Below are 23626 nucleotides of genomic sequence, written 5' to 3' on the forward strand. Positions count from 1 at the left end.
ACGTCCAGCTACCTTTAAGGGATGCATTCCTTCAGGTCCTGCTTACATATAGTTGGGATTGTTTTCCAATATGCATTACTTTGCATTTATCAACATTAACATTCAGAAGGAGTTGCACTGTATGTAAGAGAGCAGTAGGATTGCTCAGAGCTCCAGGATATAGAGGGGGAAAAAAAGCCTGTTGTAAGTCTTTGGGTTAAGCTTAGAGGTGTGTCGAAGCAAAAGCCTCACTCAGTTTTAGGCGGCTAAACAGACAGCTTTATTGATCAGTAAAGCCAAGTGAGTCAAACGTGGTCCCAGCAGAGCCCGGCCCAGTAAGGCTGCTAATACAATCAATCCTAGTATCTTTATACCCTTAGCCAAACAGTCTGATGTCAGGGCATCCCATTACAGAAATCCTCAATTACACTAGGAAAAACAAAGCCTTATCAACAAGATGACGGACAGGTACGAGGGAGTACATCTCCTGTTCCAACCAGCCCAATTAACACATACCAATAGCCCATCCTATAGGCCTCTTCTCCCGGGGTGACAAAGTTCACTCTGGTCTATGTGCCAAAGAGAAAAGCTGAAATGGTTTCTGTTATACAAGATGGCTTCTAGCTAAATATGAAATGGTTTCTACAGGTGGGAGCAACAGGGATGATGTTGTGGTCAGTGTCTGTTATAGACCTCCATATCAGGTGGATGAGGTAGATAAGGCTTTCTTCAGACAACTAAGAGAAGCTTTAAGGTAACAGAGCCTGGTTTTTTATGTGGACTTTAATTACCCTAACATCAGTTGGGAGACCAATATAATAATACATAAACAACCCAGGACATTTTTGGAGTGTTGGGGACAACTTCCTGGTACAAGTGCCGAGGGAACCAACCAGGGGCTTTGCACAGCTTGACCTGCTCACAAACAGGGAGGAACTAGTAGGGGAGGTAGAGGTGGGTGGCAACCTGGGCAGCAGTGATCATGAGATGGTCGATTTCAGGATCCTGACCAAAGGAAGAAAGGGGAGCAGCAAAATACACACCCTGGACTTCAGACAAGCAGACTGACTCCTTCAGAGAACTGACGGGCAGGATTCCTGGGATGCTAACATGAAGGGGAAAAGTCCAGGAGAGCTGGCTGTTTTTTAAAGAAGCCTTATTAAAGACACAGGAACAAACTATCCTGATGCACAGTAAAGAAAAGAAAATGTGGTAGGTGACCATTTGGCTTAGCAGTGAAATTCTTGGTGAGTTTAAACACAAAAGTGGAAACTTAGACGGATGACCAGGGAAGAGTATAAATATATTGCTTGAGAATGCAGGGAAGTAATGAGGAAGGAGAAAGTGCATTTGGAATTGCAGCTAACAAGGGATGTGAAGGGTAACAAGAAAGGTTTCTACAGGCATGTTAGCAATAAGAGGCTAATCAGAGAGGGTGTGGGGCCCTTACTGGATGAGGGAGGTAACCTAGTGACAGATGATGTGGGAAAAACTGAAGTACTCAATGCTTTCTTGACTCTGTCTTCACAGACAAGGTCGGCTTTCAGACTATGCACTAGACAACACAGTATGGGAAGGAGGTAAGCAGCCCTCGATTGAGAAAGAACAGGTTAAGAACTATTTAGAAAAGCTGGACATACACAAATCCATGGGTCTGGATTTAATGCATCCAAGGGTGCTGAGGGAATTGCAGATGCCATTACAGAGACTTTGGGCATTATCTTTGAAAACATGTGGGCTGTGTCTAGACTGGCAAGTTTTTCCGAAAAATCAGCAGCTTTTCCGGAAAAACGTGCCAGCTGTCTACACTGTCCGCTTAATTTTCCACAAAAGCACTGACGATCTACTGTGCGAAATCAGTGCTTTTTCCGGAAAAGCTTTGCCGCTCCCGTTCAGGCAAAAGTTCTTTTTGTGAAAAACTGTTGCCGAAAGGGGCCAGTTTAGACAGCTAGCTAAGACTTGCGCAAAAGCAGGCTAAACGGGAAAAAGCAGTTTGGACGCCGGGAGACCCCATAGGAGCCTCGGACTTCCTGATAACCCGAGCTCTTAAAGCATACGCAGGCTGCTGAGTGCATGTGGCAGGAGCGTGCCCCAGACCTCCGGCCTGAGGTCTGCCATGGTGCCCCTGCCCTGCCCAGCAGCCACATCTGAGCAGCCACATCTGAGCCAGCCATGGCAGCTCCGGGCGCTGAGCCACCTGCACCCCCAGCGCAGGAGGCCCCCAGGGGCTGCAAACGATGGGCCCCCTCGTGGTCTCCCAGGGAGCTGGAGACCCTCCTAGACCTGTGGCAGGAGGAGGAGGGCCTCCACGACACCAGGTCCCGGTGCCGCAACACTGACATCTTCGGCCGCATGGCCCTGGCGCTAACCCAGCAGGGACATCCAGCCCGGAACCTCGAACAGGTCCGGGCTAAAGTTAAAGAGCTGCGCCTGGGCTACGTGTGGGCCAGTGAGGGCAGGGGGGCAGGACCAGACACCTGCCCCCACTACGACCGGCTGCACGCCATCCTCGGCCAGCCAGCCCTGCAAGCCCTGGACGTGCCGGTCGACACCTGCATGCGCCCCCCCCCATCACCCGGACCACCGAGGCGGGGGAAGGAGACAGCACTGATTCGGAGGAGGAGGCCAGCATCGCCACCCACCCGCCCCTCCAAGGCTGGGGAAGGATCCACCGGTGAGTCTTGCACTTTGCACTCACAAGGGCGGGGGCTGGGAGGGGGAGCCAGGCGCCCGGAGTGGGGAGGGGGAGAGCATGTCACTCAGGCCACGTGAGCTGCACGCTGTGTAGCATTAGGCAGCAAGCAGCACGTGCAACCATGTGCAGCCTGGTGACCGAGCGGCACGTGGCTGCGGCAGGCAGCTGCAGGGCCCGCCTGGGACCGTGCTGCTCACACACATTCGGCGGGACCAGGGGGAAGGGTGGGTGCCGGCTGGAATCAGCCAGGGCCCCAGGGACTCAGCCCAGAGCCCGCACCTCTGCCAAGGGTGCAGCACGGAGAGCGGCACACTGTCCCATGCCTGGGTGTGAGGTACAGCCAGCTGCTCTTGGGTAAACTGGAGCGTCACAGCCCTGTGAACGTGGCCCCCACCGAGCCCCTTGCCTGCTCCCGGTGCCTTGGCTGGCTCCCCGAGGGAAGTCCCCACTACGGCCACACGTCCCTGGGCTATATGTGTGAGGGATAGTGGGAAGGAGGAGGGGGGGAAGCGCTTGGGCTGCCCTTAGGGCCACCTGAGTTTTGCTGCAAGGATGGGACACCCTCCCCCCCCAGTTACTCTTCTGGTTCCGTCCAGGAGATATCCCACACAATGGGGATCTGAGAGCCCAGACCACCTCTGCCAGATGTGCTCCCAGGCACTGTGTGGGGATGCATCTCGCTCCCTGTCAAATACCAGTGATTAGCCTGAAGCCTCACAGCCTCCACCGGCAGGGAGTTCCACAGGTTAACGCAACATAAGCGCCCTCCTGCCCTCCACGGGGCCAGGACACAGACCGGTGGTTACAATACATGGAGGAGGACCCTACTCCAGGGGCAGTCCTCCTTGCAAACATACAACATGGGGAGCAGGGGGGGAATCAAGTGGGCCCAAGCCACACTACTGTGGGGTCACCTGGGCTCAGGGGTGGAGGGCATGAGGTGTGGGGACAATGGCCGGCCTGCCTGACTGACCCATCCTTTCTTCTCTTCCCTGCAGCGGGACCAAGCACAAGCCGAGGACCCTCCAGTCTGGCAGCAGCGGCACCCCCAGCTGCCCAACCACAAGGCACAGGCTCCACCACCGGGACCAGCTCCTTTGCCGGCACGTGCAGGCCATTGAGCGAATCGAGGCCTCGATTCACGAGCGTGTCCAGGGGGACCTGCAGTGGCGCCAGGAGGTCTGGGCCACCTTCCAGGCCCAGTGCATGCGCATGGCTGACTCCATCGCCAGCCACACTGCTCACATAGCCCATGCCATCCATTAAGGCATGGCCTCACCCCATGCCCCCGCCATCCCTCCCCTAGCACTGCTCATGCCCCCTCCTGACCCTCCAATGCCCCCTCCTCCTGTCGCCCCTGCAGTGCCCCGCCCTGATGCGGCCTGCCCCCCATGTCTAGGTGCGCCCCCGCAGGAGCGCTCGCAGGGGCCACCCCTCCCAGGAGTAACTCCTCCCCCTCCCCATCCCAGTTGAAGGTCTCCTCCTCCTCCCGCTCCCCCTTGTAAATAAAAATAGACAATTATTCAGTTGAAAACAAAGCTGTGTTGGTTATTGTGTTACTCAAGGTAACTGTAATAAATGATTTGAGATGCCAATTAGCCAACTAAATTTAAGAGGATTACAAAATGCGGACACCATATTCTGTATCTATCACCGGTCGTCCCTTTAAGTGGTCATTGGTTTGTGGCGCATAAATAAATACTGACACTTTTAAGTAAAATTTAAACCACAACTATATTAACATAGATAACAAGCAAGAAAGGTTAAAAGACGCACACAAAAGAATATGTAACATAGTCTAGACGCAGGGGACGATTGTAGTGTTGCTGGCAACCTCAATCCTTTGGTCCTTCTGGGCCTCGGGAGAGGAACAGCCAGGAGATCCCTCGACGGAAGATGACGGCGAAGCTGGCAACCTCAATCCTTTGGTCCTTCCGGGCCTCGGGAGAGGAACAGCCAGGAGATCCCTCGAAGACAACTGGAATCGGGTACGCTGACTCGAGCCTTCCGCACAAACCACGAATCCTCTTCCTGTTCTTCGGGACAGTTCAGACAGGCAATGGTGGCCTAAACCCTAGCCTAAACTAAAAAGAAAATCCCTAGCTACGTCCAACGCACCCGACAAACATTCACGATGACGGCCAATGTGCTTGGAACCGACGCTTTACAATTGGGGGGAGATAAAGGGGGGGAAGGGTAGGGGATGGGATGGGAGGGAGTCGAATGGGGAGACCCAGGTGACCCTACTATGGGGCTTGTGCAAACATGTCCGTCAGGGCCTCTCTGATACGCACCCCATCCTGGTGTGTCTGGCGGACAGCAGCTGCGTGGGGCTGTTTGAACATCTGTGCCTCGGCTGCCATCCATGCAGGGAGGAAGGCCTCCCCACTCCGCTCCACAATGTTGTGGAGCATGCAGCACGTGGCCAGTACCTCCGATGCATTCCACTCACCCATCTCGAGATGGGTGAGCAAACAACTGAAGCGGGCTTTTTAGCGGCCGAAGGTGAGCTCTACCTGATTTTGGGCCCGGTTGAGGCGGTCGTTGAATCAGGACCAGTTCTGGTCTGGCCGCCCCGTGTAGGGCTGTATTAGCCAGGGCAGCAGGGCGTAGGCCGTGTCCCCGATGACGCAGATGGGCATAGGCACATCCCCGACAGTCAACTCCCACCGGGGGAAGTAGGTGCCCACCTCCAGCCTGCGAAAGAGTCCGGAGTTGTGGAGGATGCGGGCGTCGTGTGCCCTGCCGGACTAGCCCGCGTAGATGTCCAGAAAGTGGCCCCGGTGGTCCACGAGGGCCTGGAGAACAATCGAGCAGTACCCCTTCCTGTTCATGAAATGGGCTGCTCGATGCTCCGGGGCCCGGACGGGGATGTGGGTTGCATCCAGGGCTCCCCCGCAGCTGGGGAACACGAGGGCAGCGAAGCCAGCCAGCATAGCGTCCACGTCGCGCAGGCGGATGACTCTCGGTAGCAGGACATCATTGATGGAGTGGACGAGCTGCAGAAGGGTGCAGAGAAACACAAGGGAACACATCACATAAGGCAGGGGTGAGTGTGCGTTCCTTTGGCCCCCCCCCGTGATTCCCTCTGTTCTCGTGCACGCGCACACACACACACATCAGGGCCCCCTCACCCCACGGCCCCCCCACCACCAGCAGGCCTGTGCAAGGGAGGGATGGCCCGAACCCCTGGGTGACCCAGCCTGGAGTATTGGCTGCCCCTGGGCATGGAGTGCAGCACCCTCCACCCATCCCACTCCCCCTGGGACTTACCTCCATCACGACGACACCGACAGTGAATCTTCCCACCCCGAATTGCTGTGCCACCGAGCGGTAGCTGTCCGGGGTGGCCAGCTTCCATAGCGTGATGGTGACCCTCTTGTTGACAGGGATGGGTGCACGCAGCCGGGTGGTGGCTCTCTGGAGCGCAGGGGTGAGCCAGGCACACAGCTCCAGGAACGTCCGCTTTCGCATGTGGAAATTCCGGAGCCATTGCTGGTCGTCCCATTGCCCAAGGACCAGCCGGTCCCACCAGTCCGTACTGGTGTCCAGTCTCCAGAGTGGCCTCTCCACCCTGGGGTGCTGATGCCACAGGGACACCATGGCCTCCCTGGTGAGGGAATCAAAGGCGATCTCTGCCTCCTGGTCCTGAAAGACGAGGACACCGGCCTGGAGCACCAGCTGCAGGCACTCAAAAATGGGCAACAGGGGCCAGAGCAGGCACATGGCCATCCACGGCTCCATGGCAGACAGAGCAGGGCACAAGAAAGCAAAATCAGGAAAAAGCAGTAGGGGGCAAAAGGATGGTGTCCCCAAAAGTCAGAGGGCAACCACCAAACCTGCTATGGCTGTCAGTCCCTGCCAGAGGTCCTAATGCACGGAGCAGGAGACAAACGGCTGTCCGGCCAGACCCCTTTAAGCACGTGTCAGAACGGAGCTCCACCCCCACCTCCAGAAAGGTCTGGTGGCCTTTTGCCGTCTTCAAAATGGTTCCGGGCTTCTGCTTTTGCGCAAAAGCGCACCGTCAATCTAGACGCGCTTTTCCGCAAAAGTGCATCGTTATAACTATAACTCCGGGACCAATCTAGACGCTCTTTTGCGGAAATACTTTTAAAGGAAAACCTTTTCTGTTAAAAGTATTTCCAGAAAATCATGCCAGTCTAGACGTAGCCGTGGAGATTGGGAGAAGTCCCAGATGATTGGAAAAAGGCAAATGTAGTTCCCATCTTTAAAAAAGGGAAGTCGGACAATCCAGTCAGCTTCACCTCAGACCCTGAAAAAAATCATGGAGGGAATCCTCAAGGAATCCATTTTGCAGCACTTGGAAGAAGGGGAAAGTGATCAGGAATAGTCAACATGGATTCACGAAGGGCAAGTCATGCCTGACCAACCTGATTAGCTTCTATGATGCAGTAACTGGCTCTGTGGATATGGGGAAGTCAGTGGATGTGATGCACCTTTACTTTAGTCAAGCTTTTGATACGTTCTCCCACAATATTCTTGCCTATAAGTTAAGGAAGTATGGATTGGATAAATGGACTGTAAGGTGACTGGAAAGCTGGCTAGATTGTGATGCTCAAGTGGTAGTGATCAATGACTCAATGTGTGGTTGGTGGTTGGTTTCAAGCAGAGTGCCCGAAGGATCTGACCTAGGATGGGTTTTGTTCAACATATTTATTAATGACCTGGCTGAGGGGATGGACTGCACCCTCAGCAAGTTTGGGGATGACACTACGCTAGGGGGAGAGGTAGATACATTAGAGTGTAGGGATACCGTCCAGAGTGACCTAGACAAGTTTTAGGATTGGGCCGAATTAAATCTGATGAGGTTCAAGAAGGACAAGTGCAGAGTCCTGCACTTGGGTTGAAAAAATTTCAAGCAGTGTTATGGGCTGGGGACCAACTGACTAAGTAGCAGTTCAGCAGAAAAGGACCTGTGGATTGCAGTGGATGAGAAGCTCGATATAAGTCAACAGTGTGCCCTTGTAGCCAAGAAGGCTAATGGCATATTAAGGTGCATTAGGAGGAGCATTGCCAGCAGTTCTAGAGAAGTGATTATTCCCCTTTATTCAGCTCTGGTGAGGCCACATCTGGAGTACTGCGTCCAATTCTGGGGCCCTCACTATAGAAAAGATGTGGGCGCAGTGGAGAGGGTCCAGTGGAAGGCATCCAAAATGATTAGGGCCTGGAGCATATGACCTGTGAGAGAGGCTGAGGGATTTGGGCTTATTTAGTCTGCAGAAAAGAAGAGTGAGGGGAGATTTGATAGCACTCTTCAATTTCCTGAAGGGAGGTTCCAAAGAGGAGAGAGAGGCTGTTCTCATTAGTGACAGATGGAAGAACAAGGAGCAATGCTCTCACGTTACAGGGGGTGGGTTTATGTTTCATATTAGGAAAAACTATTTCACTAGGAGGGTTGTGAAGCACTGGGATGGGTTCCCTAGGGAGATGGTGGAATCTCCATCCCTAGAGGTTTTAAAATCTCAGTTTGACAAGCACTGGGCGGGATGATAGAGTTAGGGCTGGTTCTGCTTTACGCAGAGGGTGGACTCAATGACCTCCTGAGCTCCCTTTCAGCTCTAGGAGCCTATGATTCTTGAGCAAGTTAGTATGATCTGGAAATTTTGCCACCTCTCTGTTTACCTTTTTTTCCAAATAATTTATGAATATGCTGAATAGGATTGGTTCCATTACAGATTAGTAATTTCTCTCCATTCCAAAAACTATTTATTCCCACCCTTTGTTTCCTTTCTTTTAGCCAGTTCTCAGTCCATGAGAGGCCCTTCCCTGTTATTCCATGACAGCTTATTTTGCTTAAGAACCTGTGGTGAGGGACATTGTCAAAGGCTTCTTGGAAATCTACATGCACTGTGTCTACTGGATCCTGTATGTTCACATGCCTGTTGACCCTCTCAAAGAATTCTAGTAGATTGGTGAGGCATGATTCTTCTTCGAGGAGTGTCCCTGTGAGTGCTCCACCTTAGGTGTTTGGGTGCTGCAGCGCACCCGGCCGGAAGATTCCAACAGCAGTGCTAGTGACAGGTGGTTCATGCATGTGCAGCGCACCCCACACGGGGGCAGCTAATGCACATGCATGGGCTACAATCCCTTCATTTCCTTCTCTGCTGCCACCGGAGTCTGTTGGAACCTGCAGTTCTCTCTGCATTGAGCTCCTCAGAGAGTTAGCTAGCCCTTTTACCACAGATTTTAATCAGTTTTAGCCTTAAAATCACCTACCTTTCACTCTAAAGAAGAAAACAAATTCTTTTTACGATCAGCTGCGGCACCGCAGATAAGCCGAGGTTCCCTGCCTCCTGCTTTCCCCTTGCGAGGCTCGCCCCACAGGGGCTCTCCCCTCCGCATTCATTGATTTTATTTGTTTTACTCTAAGGAAAAGCTTTTCCACAGAAACCTCCTCACAACGCTCTTCCCCCTCCCCCAGCGTATACTAAAGCGGGCTGAGTTCAAGCGCCATCTATTTGCTGCGTGTATATTTCACGCCCAGAAGGGTGTTCATGTATCTCTGCTGCCTGGGGGAGCATCACAGTGTGATTCACCGCGCTCATCAGAGACCCGACAGCCGGCGCACACAAAGTGAGAGAGCTAAAACTGAAACCAGTCTTGCTTTGATGGCACTCTGACCAGTCTTAGACCCTGCATCCCCGCTTAAACCCTCACAGCGGCGATGTCAGAGAAGGTGGCTTCAACTGCCTAAGCTGCAAGCTCTGCAACCTCTAAACAATGTAAGAGGGCACATGCAGATGCTAGCAGGGAATCCCCTTCACCCAGACAGGGCAAACCCACAAATCCAAGCCAGTTCCGTCCCCTGTGGGGGCTCCAGACAAGAGCTTGCTGGGGCTGCGATCACCCACTGTGCCCTGAGGATCCCAGGACCTAGCAACAATGCCAAGACAGGCTAGCAAGCCTAAGCCCCCTGTGGCACAAAAATCCCCTGTGGCACAAAAAAAAATCCCCTGTGGCACAAAAATCCCCCTGTGGCACAATTCTGTGTTGCACATATTCCTGCGCATCCAGAAATATAATTTATACTATCATGTGCCAAAAGTGTCCGTCTGCTATGTAAGTTGGATAAACGTCTCAGACACTTTGCCAAAGGATCAATGCCCACAAAACAGATATTAGACAGGATCACAAAGAAAAAACAGTTTCTTGCCATTTCAACCAGAAAGGACAGTGTCTCAACCACTTAATTACCTGCATCCTGCTTCAAAAGCCTTTTAAGACTGCACTTGAAAGAGAATCCTCTGAACTGTTATTCATGCTAAAATTCGACACTTTACGCCGGGGTCTTAACAAAGACTCTAGTTACCTTACCCATTACAAAGATAGCTTCCCTAATTATCACCTCTAATATCATTAGCTCACAGACATTTACCTCCCCTCCCCTCCCCCCCCGCATCCCCCTTCTGTTCTGAAATGTGATTTGTCCTTTTCATATGTGTTCATTTTTTTTAATTGTATCCTTTGGTATATATGGTTGTGACTATTTTCTTCCACTATTTGATCTGAGGAAGTGGGTCTGGCCCACGAAAGCTCATCATCTAATAAACCATCTTGTTAGTCTTTAAAGTGCTACATAGTCCTGTATTTTTTTTCTCGAAGAAGAAGAGAGGGTTACTCGCCCTCTGCAGTAACTGAGGTTCTTTAAGATGGGTGTCCCTGTGGGTACTTCACCACCCAACCTTCCTCCCGTCTGCTTTGGTGCATCACCATCACGCATCCTTACCGGGGCAGAGAAGGAACTGAAGAGATCATAGCCTGTACATGAGCATTAGCTGCCCTGCATGTAGAGTGTACTGTGCATGTGTAAACTACCTGTCACTAGCACTGCTCTTGAAATCTTCCGGCCAGGCGTGCTGTGGCGCCCAAACATCTACGGTGGAGCACCCATAGGGACACCCGTCTCGAAGAATGTCAGTTACTGCAGAGGGTGATTAACCTTCTCTTTCTCTTTATAGAAACCATTTTGAGTTTGCCCCAACAAATTATGTCTATGTGTTTGACAAATCTGTACTTTACTATTATTTCAACCAATTTGCCTGTCTTGAAATTAGACTTACTGGCCTGTAATTGCCAGGATCATCTCTGGAGCCCTTTTAAAAACTTAGCGCCACATTAGCCATCCTCCAGTCATTTGGTACAGAAGTTGATTTAAAGGATAGGTTGCAAACCACAGTTCATAGTTCCATAATTTCACATTTGAGTTCTTTCAGAGGCCAAAGTTGAGGGCAGCAATGGGCAACCTATGCTAGTGAGTGGGCCACAAGAGTGACCTTCCTCAATCTCAGTGGGCTGCAAGCCAGGCTCCCAGGATAGGGTAGTTTTGCTACTGAATTTGCACGGTGTTCCAGTTGAACAATAGCAGTGCTTTGATTGGATTTAGAGGGAATAGACAGCTCTTGCAATCAGCACACACCTCACTTCACATACCCTTGCTTTACATGTGTGTCACATTAGTAACACTGCTGGGAAAAAAATTACATGGATGGAAATTAACAGAAGCTGACAACCAGCATGTGAGCAATGGTAAAATATTTCATGGGCCACACATAGAACCCTGATAAACTGCAGGAGGTCCTCAGGCCGCAGGATGCCCACCACTAGTCTAGGCACTTGTGACTCTAGAAAAGACTGGGCTCTGGGAAGGTGGAGGGAGGGAGGGAATAATCTATCTCTGTTACTGCTCCTCAAACTATTAAAATGCTTTTTTGCACAGGGGCCAAAAAGTGATTAGTGAAAAAGAACTAGAGAACAAGGGAGGAGAATGCTTATTTGGTCTGTGTGCCCCCCAAGCAAGCCAGGTCTCTCCCTGTATCACTGGAGGTAGGTCTATTCTGCAATGCTATTTCGGGATACTGGAGTATCCCGAAATAGCTATCCTGTGTCCTCACAGCAAGCCCATTATTTCAGGCTCACCATTCTGACATCCCTGTAAACCTCATTCTACGAGAAGGAAGGGACATTTTGGAATAGTGCTTTATTTCGAAATTTGGCGTTCTGTAGACAGTGCCAAATGACGAAATAAGCTATTTCAAAATAACATTGAAATAAGATATGCAATTTGCGTAGTTCAAATTGCATATCTTATTTCAAGTTACGATGCAGTGTAGATATATCCACAGAGAACACTGGGGAAAAAGAGTCTCTCTCTCCCTTAGAGAATATAGCAGGAATTCTATGCAAAAGTGGGGATTGTGTTAGGCTGTTCACTTTGTTATGTTGCATGTGATGTCTACTGTACTGTAGCAACCCCATGTATGTGCCTCAGTTTCCCTGGACACTACACCAATAGTGAGATGGTGGTAGGAATTTCTGGTGTGATAACCTTTCCCATGTACACAATGGCTGATGCTTTTTGTAACCTGAAACTGGGAGGGGGAGTGTGCCCAGAGGACACCTTTTTCAGGGGAAGCTGCACAAAGGCTGGAGGTGGGGCTGGCAGCAGGGGGAGATAGGGCTGCTGGGTGTGTGAGTGTTGCTAGCTTGGGGTCCAGGGCTGGGGGGTCAGGGCCCTTGGCTCTGAGCCCCCTCTCCCCAAGATGGATTGTTCTGGCTGCTTCTGCTTTCTGTGCTGACAAGTCTGCAACCAACCCTGTAAACTAATAATCCTGCTGTTCCCCCTGCTGGCTGAGAGTCACCTCTCTCTGCGGATGGCTCCTCACGCCTACTTCTCCGATAAGGGGGTGAGGTCCTCCTCCCTCCTGCCCTGAACCGAGGACACTGCAGCTTTCTTTGTGTGCCTCTGCAGGGAACACTTCAGGCCTCCAGCTTTTGTCCAAGGGTGAATGGTTTCTCTGTTGCTGGGTGCTGAAACCCTGCACCTCCTCCTTCAGGTCCCACGCTGTGGAAACTGGGCTGTTCAGAGCATCCTCCTGGGCTGCTGCACACAAGGAGGGTAGGCCATTGCGAGGTACACCATCCATCTTTTCCGGGACAGAAGGAGTTAACCTTCCCAGTCCAGCCTCCCCCCTCCCCCTCAGCTGCTGCCTTTTGAGTCCTGAAGCTAGGCCACAGGCTGACCTTCACACAGCCAGGCTGCTCACTGGGCATGCTCGCTTCCTGCTCCAGGGACCTGTGCTCACAGGCAGCCCTGCTGGGAAGGAACGTCCGCAGCACAGGCCAGGGCCCCAGCCTGCCTTTGTGCTCCAGCTGTGGGACCACAGCGCCCTGCCTCTCCCTGCCTGCACTGCTGGGAGAAGAGTTGCCATTTGGTGCTGTTGGTGCTTCAGTGACTGAAGGAGAGATGGGGGGACATTAAGGGGGATTCCTGTTTTGACTGCTGCAGCAACCAGCACTGGCTGAGACAAGGCATTGCCCTACACTAAAAGACACTCCTTTTGCACATTCATTGCTCAAACACTTGTGGGGAATGGGGGGAGGGATGGGAGGGATTTATAGTACATACATTTGGGTGAGGCTCTGCTTTTTGTGGCAGAGGGGTGAAAGTGTATCAATAAGCTGGGAACAGGGAGCACAATAACCATTTGAAATGGAGGAGCTAAATAATAAATGCCTTTTCTTACATTAGCTAGGCTGATTCTGGAGAGCTGCGAGTTTGCAACCTCATCTTGCCATGAGGATGAGTTTAATATTCTCTGTGTGGGTTTACTCTGTATCTGCATGCATGTGTGTCTATAAATTATGTATTTATTGGATGGGGATATATCTGATTATATAAAGGGAGACTATGCTAAAAGCAGAACAAAGGGCTTGAAAGAATGGTACATGCATTTCATTGTGCTTTTGAGACCTAAAAGGGGGCTGTGACAGAAAAGATATGATCCAGATGCTGCCTCACCAAAAATGGAGGAGACACACAGTAGCCAGGAATTAGATTACAAGTGCCTTTTCTCAGGCCAGGTCTACACTACAGCTGAAGGTTGGCTTACGGTAACATAAGAAATGTAGCTGGAGTCAACATACCTTAAGCCGAGCTTCAACACCATCCTCACAGCAGGAGGTCGACAGGAGAAATGTTCCTGCTGATTTCCCTTATTCCTTGTGAGGAGTAGGGTTCTGTCATTGATGGGGGTGCCCTCAGTGTGCAATGTAGTGGTGCTGTACTAGGCCCACTAAATTGAATGCTAGACGATTGACTGCTGCAGCACTGACCTTCTCTGTAATCTAGACATGGCCTCAGTAACTCAGGAATGGGTGAAGAAGTAGTACTGGCCTGTGGGCAGGTTTCTTCTGATACAGCTAGCTTCCTAGCATTTCTGGTATTCATGCAGTGATCCCTGCATATTAGTGCTTGGGTTAGAGTGTGAGTGATTTTGGGAGTTGATACATTAGATGCTCAGTGCCAGCTTATTCAACATTTCCTCTGTGGGTTTGGTTTTCTGTACAATGGTCAAAGCAGTGATTTATCTGAAATCAGGTCATTTTTCTACTCCTAGTCTGACCAGACAATTTCTAGCCCCTAGACAAGAATAGGATACACCCCTCGTAACCTGGCAACATCTCCTATATTGCTGTGATAGGCAAACAGTGAAATGTCAGCTCCTCACAAGCTGCGCACAAGAAGCTGTCAGTAAGCAGATTGCTGCCCCAAGCCACCACTGTCCATTCTAACATTATGGAAGAGTCAGCCCTGCTGAGTACGGCTGCTATGTTTGTCTCCAGTCACTGCATCGTCAGTGTCTAATTCATTTGCTTGGTGAAGTCTTAAGACATCTGCCTTATGAAATGGCTGTAAAATCTATATTGCCTCATCCACCTTATCACTCTAATAACCTGGGACTGACATTGCTACAACAAAATGTAAAATCCATACTAAATGTCTCTTTTCTTTACCCATCTCTTTCTCTTCCACTTAGTTGGGCGTGGCAGGTTTGCTCCATGTTTTCTGGGGAAGGCAGTTTTATTTCCCTGGGAAGACATGCTTTCTGGTTTACATTAGGCTTTTTGTTACACCTGGCTAGATATTTACACCTAATGGCACCCACTGTGTTATTGTCTGTGCCTATCAATCTCCTTTGAGGTGTCTGTCACTATCTATGTAAGCATAAAGGCAGGTCGCCCTGGCAAGGTTATGGGGGTATTGTAGAAGAATAGCAAATCAAGCAGCATGCCCCAGTCACTAGCTTTATGCTACTGACTCCTTTTTCACAAATACCCCTTCTCTGTGCCCTTTTTCTGCTCTCTCTGTTTTCTCAGCCTGCTCTTTCTCTCTCCTGTCCAAAGAGCTTAGTTCTCAGTCTCATTTGCTGGAAATGCTGCCAGTGAATGTTTGTGTGCACTGCCTGCCAGGTCTCTGGGGAAAAGGCCTGGAAATACAGTGCAGGGGGAGTAATGGGACCAGGAGGAAGCCATTGTTTCCTCACTGCTTGCCTGGTGCGTTTTCCAACTGAAAAAAGCTCTCTGTGAGGCACTGAGCTTAATGTCATTGCTGAAACCTTGCCCCGCCATCCCATTGCTCAGAATCTGCCATCCGCTTTATGCAGAGGAGGAGAGGCTGCAGTACTGCTACTCAAAAGCTCAGACGTGTTTTCAGTTTGCCTCCTGCTTATCTCTGTTGTTTGGACAGAGAGGTTTAAAAAGCTGGATTTTCTGTCCCTGCAGAGTAAACACAGAGAACCCGGCAGCACAAACTATTTCTGGCTTATCAGTTGAGGAATGTAGCAGCTGAGGATTAGCGTGAGTGGGCCGTCAGGAAAGCCCTGAAGGGGCCCCCTCCCCCACTCAGCTCTATTAGAAGTGTGAGAGCCCAGCAGGACTCAGAGGGGAGAGTTGGAGAAAAAGGCAGAAAAGGGAAAGAAAGAGGAAGAGAGAGAGTGAGAGAGGCTGAGCAGACCCTGATGGCTACAGACGAAGTTGCAGGAGGGGCTCGCAAAGCTACGAAAAGCAAACTTTTTGAGTTTCTGGTCCATGGGGTGGTGAGTCGGGAAAGTTAGTGAGCTGGCTTGGTCTGAATAGAGGAGTGAGTGGAAATTGGAGGCTCTGTGCTGGGCTGAAAACAGCCCCTACAATATCTTCTGGGGGCTTCTGAGAAATGCTGTACAGCTAGAACACAGGGCTCTATGAAGCTCCCAGAACATGCACTGAGTCATTGGTAATACAGAAATGTTTGGAGGAATGTATGCTGCAATTTCTGCTCTTGGCTCTCCATGAATGGTGAATGGTTTGCTTTTGAACCTGATCACAGTGCAGATCTGACACTAATGGGTTCATTGGACACTCATTGGTTCTGTTATCAAACTTTGTGTGTGTGTTTGCTTAATTCTGATGAAAGTGCAGTGAAGCCTTGAATGGTGCTGCCTGTAGTAGTTCTTTTTAGAATTGGGTCTCCTCTATCTTCTGGCTACCTAACAGGTGGCTTTGGGAGGGAGGGGGGCCTCTCAGAGATTAGCTCTGCAGGACCTTAGAAGTCTGTACGCAGTCATAGGTTAGGGAGTGAGCACTATGCTTTAAGGAATCATTACATTACTGTAAGTAAGATTAATACAGTGTTTGGAGACCTCCTGACACTGGAGCTCCCCATTTGTAGGAAATTGCAAACCCCATCCCACTGTCATTGGAGAGCATGTTCTTTAGCTGCTCCAGCCAGTGTCATTGGGATTTCTTAAAGGAGACTTTAAATTTAGCAAATAGCAGAGTATTGGAAAGTCCTAGGAGTACAAATATGGAATGAATTTCGATGATCATTTCCAAGTCATTAGCTGAGGGTTTTCATACCTATCAAGATCACAGGAATCTTAAGCGGTCACTTTTCAGATTTCCTAAGTGTTTCCATATTCAGGACATGCCAATACTGGCTGCTTAGAGTGTAACTTATAATTTAGAGGAATTCGACACGGTGAGATCTGCAAGGCTAGGGACATCTAAGTGGCATGCTGTTTGTGTGAGAACTGTGAGATGATGACCATTGTCCTTGTGTTCTACAGAACTAGATAAGGAATATATTGTGACATTAACCCTGCTATGTATGGGGTAGCCTGACAGTGCATGTGTGGGTGGACATGTAAATGTGGCCTGGTGGTACATGCGTGGGAATACAAGAGGTGAGTGGAATTGTGAGAACAGCTTGCCAGGTAAGAGCAGCGTGGCAGCAGGGCAAGGAATCCTGTGGGGACAGCCAGGAAGCAGATGGCTGGGAGCCCATGTGAGTGGGCAAGCAGGCATACGGGGTGGCTTGCTGACACGTGCATTGTCATGTGGAGGCAGACTGGTGGGCTGGCAGCCTGTCACTCAAGGGTGATCTGAGAGCAGATAGGTGTGACCTAGTAGTGGGAGGCCTGGAAGTGGTTGGATGGGCTCACAAGGATGACTGGGTGGAAGGCAAGTTGATGGATAGATAACTTTGTAAAAGTGTCTAAGGGTTATTTTTGTAATACTGGACTAATTAACTTTTCTCTGGTACCAGGAAGATAAAGAATGTAATAATAGCCACACTGGGTCAGACAACAGTCTCTGACAGCAACTGGTGCCAGAGGCTTCAGGGGGAATGAACAGAACCAGACAGTTGTCGAGTGAGTCATCCCCTGTCGTCCAGTCTCAGCTTCTGGCATTTAGAGGATTAGGGACACCTGTTTGGCTGAAGTGGTATTGTACAATACCTAGATTCACATGGTGTGATAGAGAAGAATTGGCTTCTGTAAAGGAGAATTGGGTTTTCTTAATGTTTGACATTTTGGAGGACATCGACAAAACGGTAGTTATAAGGGAACCAATTTCCATTTTTTATTGGGAGTTTCAAAGAGCCATTAGTGCGGTTTGTCAAAACACAATAGACTACGTCTAGACTGGCATGATTTTCCGCAAATGCTTTTAACGGAAGAGTTTTTCCATTAAAAGCATTTGCGGAAAAGTGTTTAGATTGGCATGGACACATTTGCGCAAAAGTACTTTTTGCGGAAAAGCATCCATGCCAATCTAGACGTGGTTTTGCGCAAGAAAACTCCGATCGCCATTTTCGCCATCGGGGCTTTTTTGCACAAAACACTTTTTAGCTGTCTACACTGGCCCTCTTGCACAAATACATTTGTGCAAGAGGGCTTTTTCCCGAACGGGAGCAGCATAGTATTTGCACAAGAACACTGACAATCTTACATTAGATCGTCAGTGTTCTTGCGGAAATTCAAGCAGCCAGTGTAGACAGCTGGCAAGTTTTTCCGCAAAAGCACCTGCTTTTGCGGAAAAACTTGCCAGTCTAGATGCAGCCTATAATACATTATAAAGAAATTATTTTCTTGTCTGCACTGGGATTTCAGCTATCAAATTGTGTAGCTATAGTTGTGCAAACCCCTGGTGTAGATATTGTTTCATTGGTGCACTGTGACTTGTTTTAGTGCAGCTTTTCTCTGGCTTCAAGATCTGACAGGACCGCTTCTGCTTCCTATACCTCTTTATTCCCCACTCCATTAATGAAGCTGTGGCTTTTTTTTCTTTTCTTCTCTAACTTGTACACCTGCCCCAGTGACCCAATTGCTACCTGCTTGTTTATCTCCCTCACCTTCACTCTCATCTCCTTCCTTCCTTCCTTCCTTCCTTCCTTCCTTGTTCTTCTGAATTCACTTTCCCTTGGCATCATAAGCACAGTTTAGTCTTCCCTATCATAAAAAGTAGGTCTAGTTCTTACCTGCCTCCTCAACCATTATCCCATCTCCCTGTCTTCACCTACATACGTGAATGTGCTATTTGCAATTGTTGCCTTGATCTCTGCCAGTCTCAGCGGTTTATTATCGCCATAGTATTTGAGTCCCATCCATGTAAAACCAATGGCAATAAGAAAGTATCTCGCCTTCGATTGGGGTAAAAGCTCTTGCTGGGATGTTTTTTTCTTTTATTTTGTTTGCTTGCTTTGTTAGTCTGGGTGGTGTTTGAGTATGTGAAGGTATCAATATTCTGAGTGTCCTTCTTGCTATAGTAAAACGCTTTTTTGAAGAGGAAGGTTTTGCAGTGTTTCCTGAAGATTGTCAGACTTTCCATTCACCTGATCTTGTTTGAACATATGCTCCAGAGCTAGAGCCCCTCAAATGAGAGAGCTTTGCTCCACACACTTTTACACACTGTGTCCTCAGCTTCCCCACTCACCCTGTTCTTGACCGTCTTCCAATCTGGCTTCTACCCTGGCCACTCCACCCAAATTACTTTCACTAATTTCCTCTTCTTGGCCAATCTCAAGGCCTGTACTCCATCTTCATCTCCCTTGACTACTTGCTGGTCTTTGACATCAATGATCACACTCTGCCAGGGGCAGCCCATCCTTATAAGCGAACTAGGCGGTCGCTTAGAGTGCCAAGTTAAATGGGGAGACAAATGGTGGCGCAATATCATTGAGGGGTTTGGAGGTGGGGGCGCCGATTGCATGGTTCGCCTAGGGCACCGGTTGCTGGCAGCTAGTCTAGAGCTGCCCCTGCTGACTTTGCTTCTTTAAATTGGGTCATTCACAGACTTTCTGTCTCCTATCTTACAGTTCTCTCTCTCCATATTTTTTTCAATGTCCTATTTGGTGAGTCCTCTTCTGTCCTTCTCTGTGTGCATCTCCCAAGACTTTATTGCTGTTCCTCTCCTTTTCTCTCTCTACACACTATTTCTGGGTGCTCTTATGCATAAGCATGGCCTTAATTACCATCTTTGTGCTGATCATCTTCTCTAGTGATCAGCCATCTGTGGTGGGGAGAGGGCAGGGCAGGGGTGGGAAGGGTGGGACTAGGGCAACGGGAATGGACAGGCTCCCTCCTCCCACCCAATTTCCCCCGGCCTGGTACTCTCAGGTCAGATTGAGCAACTGCTTTGTCCGGGGATAACATGCAGGCCTGTAGTTTGAGAACCCTAATCTAACTCTAGCCAATTCTTGTACGGCCTCTCAAAGATCCAGCTTTTTTTGCTGGTACATCCTGCCAAAGTTCTTGTCAAAGCAACTGTCATGTAACATTTGATTTCTGTAATCTCTTCCTTTCTGGCCTTGATGCTGACAACCCAGTTCTCATTATGTTAATTCAAAATGCTGCTGAGAGGTTTATCTTCATGTCCTATTGTTCTCACCTATTCACCCTCTTTTTGTGTGTGTCCCCCTTCATTGGTTCCCCCTTGTCCACCTCTTCAAACACAACTGTCTTCTGATTATTTACTATTTGAATGATTGTAGCATCTAACCCTAACCACACTGTGCTAGGTGCTGCATGGCTCAATACAACAGGGTGCCTCTGTCCCAAGAAGTTGATAATGTCAGTGTAGGACAAGAGAGAAAAGATGGATGCAGATAGATGGAGGAGTACAAGGAACCAATTAAATAATATTGGTGATAAGCAGTGGTAGGGATGTAAAAGGTGAATCAGTTACCTGGGAGCATTATGCTGACCGGAATGCTTACTGTGTAACAATTGGACAGCCAATGGAGACAGGCTGGAACAATCCTGGGCTGAGTCCAGCCAGTAGGGAGGGCCACTCTTCTGTTGGGCCAGCGGGATGCTGACTGCGTGGGAGAACGGGGCAAGGCCAAAGCCACTCTGACTCAGCCCAGGTGGGTTGGCAGGGGCCCAGCCCCTGCTGCCTGCCAACGATTAACCAGTTAAAACATTATAATTTTAGTTGTTTAACCAGTTAACTATTTAAACAGTTATTTACATCCTTAGGAAGCAGCCACAGCACACCAAGTTCTTTTGTCAGCATCAAGGCAAATGATGTTGTTTTATGTAAGCCTGACCCTCATTGGACTCCTCCCTCTCCATCAAATCAAATTACTTATTGCAATGTTATTGATACAGCTTTGATTATCTGCTTTTCTCATAAGGATCTTTGTGTTTTTTGCCATGCTGTGCATGGAAGCTCTCCACATTAACATTTGTAAGTCCACCTCCTTTCCCTCCTTAGAGTCCTCCTTAAAATGTGTTCCTGCTATGATGCCTTTTAATCATTACTAGTGTCCGGTTTTGGCTAGGCACAGAGACTGTTAATTTATGCAAACATATCCATCTGTTATCTTGTTCCCTTGACCAACTTCCACACCATATATGTCTGCTTATCAGTATGTCATAAAATTAGGTTTTCAGTGCTCTGGGGGCAAGGATTCTTTATTTCATTCATCTGTACAGTAGCTAGCACAATGTACCAGAGTCTCCAGTCACGACTACTATATAAATAAATAAGAAGGATAACTAAAGGCTAACAATAGAGTGTGGTGTTAGAAGGATTTGTATAAGGAGGGGGATGTTTAATATATTAATCTGGAAAAGGAGGTGAGCCCTGCTTTTTCTAATCTGCAGATTTTGCCACAGAATTCTACATATAATGTTGGGTTCTAAATTAACTGAAAGAACCATTCAGGAAAAAGGCCTGGATATCACAAAATACCCCACAAAGATAGAATGTTAGCATGGGTAAGACCTGGAATGAAGGATTAATGGCATGCTCTCACCTGGAATATGGTGTTTGGTTTTGGTTATCCTGCCTACAAAAAAGGAGCAGAAAGAGAGGAGGCTCAGAGATAGGTGTTAACAATGAGAAGCCTGAAAAACTTCTCTGTGAATAGAATGAAAAGATGAGGACTGTTTATGCAGAATGTGAAATAAAGGGAACAAGACAAGGATATAGAATCATAGAAGCGTGGGACTGTAAGGGCCCTCAGTAAGATCATCTAGTTCAGTCTCCTGCAGGATAACAAACCGTACATGGAAGTAAATCAGGCATGATTCTTACCTTTTCTCATAGTATAGGTCAATAAAACTGAAAGGCAATAGGTTTAAAACTGAGACCAATCAATCATTTTCTCCAGCATGGAACTCTCCTGTGGAACTCACTGCCACAGTATGTCATTTAGCCTAAGAGCATAATAGAGTTTTTAAAAGGATGTGACATTTACACAGTTAATGAGAATATAAAACTACGTTCAATAGGGCAATCTTTTTTACAAAGGATATACATTTTCCTTCAGAAGATAAGCCAACCTCAGACTCGCAGAGGCTATGAAGAAACTTCCCCTTTGGATAAATTATTTCATATCTCCAATGCAGCACACCTTGCGTCTTCCCTGAAACATTAGATCTCAACCACTCTCAGAGATAGGATGTTTGAGAGGATGGATCACTGCTTTGCTCTTTATGGCAATTCCTGAACTGGGTTACTAGACAAACAGAAACTCAGGGTACATACTAGGCAAGTCAAGAAAAACTATAAACAAAACTGTTTGGGAGAAACCAAAGTAGTTTAAAAAAAAAAAAAAAAAAAAAAGAGAGAGTGAAAATTGGGAGCTCTTATAAAGAGATTAGTAGATGGCCAAAACCCCAGGGCTACTTCTACACTGGCAGCTTCTTGCACAATAATTGTTTTGTGGAAGAGTTCTTGCGCAAAAAGTCTTCACCAAGAGCGCGTCTACACTGGCATGTGCTTTTGCGCAGGAGCGTCTATGGCAGCGCGGATGCTCTCTTGCACAAGAGAGCTCTGATAGCCATTTTAGTCATATGAATTTCTTGCACAAGAAATTCATGTTGCCTGTCTACACTGCCCTCTTGCGCAAGAGCTCAAGAGCTCTTGTGCAAGAGGGCTTATTCCTCGTGGGGAGAGGAATAACTCTTCCGGAAGAAGCCCTGTTTTCCGACACTAGACTGTGAATTTACTTGCGCAAGAACATGCGTGCAGTGTAGACACCCATCAAGTTTTTGCGCAAGAACAGCTGTTCTTGTGCAAGAAGCTGCCAGTGTAGACATAGCCCATGAATCCACAAGCAAGCAAGAACAACTTTGGCTAAAAGCCCGTTCTGTTCAATTGTGAATTGAAGGCAGTAATTAGAAATTAAACAAATATAGAAGATTACAAATGGGAACAATGGGGAAAATACATAGAAATCACCAGAACTTATAAAGTATAGAAAATTGATTAAGATGAGGGCAGAAGGGAAAAATCCATGGCTGGCAGGCTTAAGGACAATAAGAATGAGAAGTCCTGTGGTACCTTATAGACTAACAGATTTATTGGAGCAGAAGCTTTCATGGGCAAAGACCCACTTCGTCAGATGCATGTAGTGGAAATTCCAGAAGCAGGTATAAATATACAGGCATAAGAAAAGAGTTCCAATCAAGAGTAAGTTTAGAGATAATAAGGTCACTTCAGTCAGGGAGTATGAGGCCCACTTCTAGCAGCTAGTGTGGAGGTGTGAATACCAGGAGAGGAGAAACTGCTTTTGTAGTTGGCTAGCCATTCACACTCTTTGTTTAATCCTAAAATGATAGATACTGTCAAATTTGCAGATGAATTGTAGCTCTGCAGTTTCTCCTTGAAGTCTGTTTTTAAAGTTTTTTCTTGTTGTAGGATGGCCACTTTTAAATCTGCTACTGTGTCCAGGGAGACTGAAGTGTTCTCCTACAGGTTTTTGGAGAACTGATATCTGATTTGTGTCCTTTAATTCTCTTACGTAGGGACAGTCTAGTTTTGCTGATGCCTGTGGCAGAGGGGCATTGCTGGCACATGGTGGCATATATTACATTGGTAGATGTGCAGGTGAATGAACCCATGATGGTGTGGCTGATCTGGTTAGGTCCTGTAATGGTGTTGCCGCTGGTGTAGATATGCGGGCAGAGTTGGCACCAAGGTTTGTTGCAGGGATTGGTTCCTGAGTTAGAGTTACTGTGATGTGATGTATAGTTGCTGGTGAGAATTTGCTTCAGGTTGGCAGGTTGTCTGTGGGCAAGGACTGGCCTACCTCCCAAGGTCTGTGGAAAGTGAGGGGTCATTGTCCAGGATGGGTTGTAGATCATTGATGATACATTGGAGAGGTTTTAGCTGGGGACTGTAGGTGATTGACAGTGGTGTTCTGTTATTTTCTTTGTTGGGCTTGTCTTGTGGGGTCCTAGAGGAAATTTGGGTAAAGGAAGTGGTTGTGATCTGGGGCAGGGGATTGGGGTGCAGGGTCCAGGAGGGGTTATGGGTGCAGGAGAAGATTCTGCCCTGGGGGAGGGGATGCAGGGAGTTGTGACCTGGGAAAAAGGGGTGCAG

The 23626-nt window shown here is 48.5% G+C and overlaps 1 protein-coding gene across 20 annotated transcripts in view; it reads left to right on the forward strand.

Annotated features, from left to right (window-relative positions):
- Window positions 1-23626, forward strand: part of SMARCD3 (SWI/SNF related BAF chromatin remodeling complex subunit D3) — a 289042-nt gene that overhangs the window by 67460 nt on the left and 197956 nt on the right. For 2 of the 20 annotated variants that reach the window (XR_016348994.1, XM_075917538.2), the window contains exon 1: window positions 15364-15570. The exons of 10 other annotated variants lie outside the window; for them this stretch is intronic. Coding sequence is in view for 5 of the 10 variants with exons in the window: in XM_075917538.2 (XP_075773653.1) it covers window positions 15563-15570 (8 nt within the window). In the remaining 5 variants the exon portion in view is untranslated. Of the gene's footprint in view, window positions 1-15347; window positions 15571-17051; window positions 17164-19362; window positions 20160-23626 lie in introns of those variants that run through there. 8 more of the 20 variants (XM_075917556.2, XM_089776880.1, XM_075917557.2 and 5 more) reach the window with 8 other exon arrangements.

Source organism: Pelodiscus sinensis, chromosome 2, assembly GCF_052426305.1.
Source record: "Pelodiscus sinensis isolate ZL-2025 chromosome 2, ASM5242630v1, whole genome shotgun sequence".
In the NCBI taxonomy this organism is placed as follows: Eukaryota; Metazoa; Chordata; order Testudines; family Trionychidae; genus Pelodiscus; species Pelodiscus sinensis.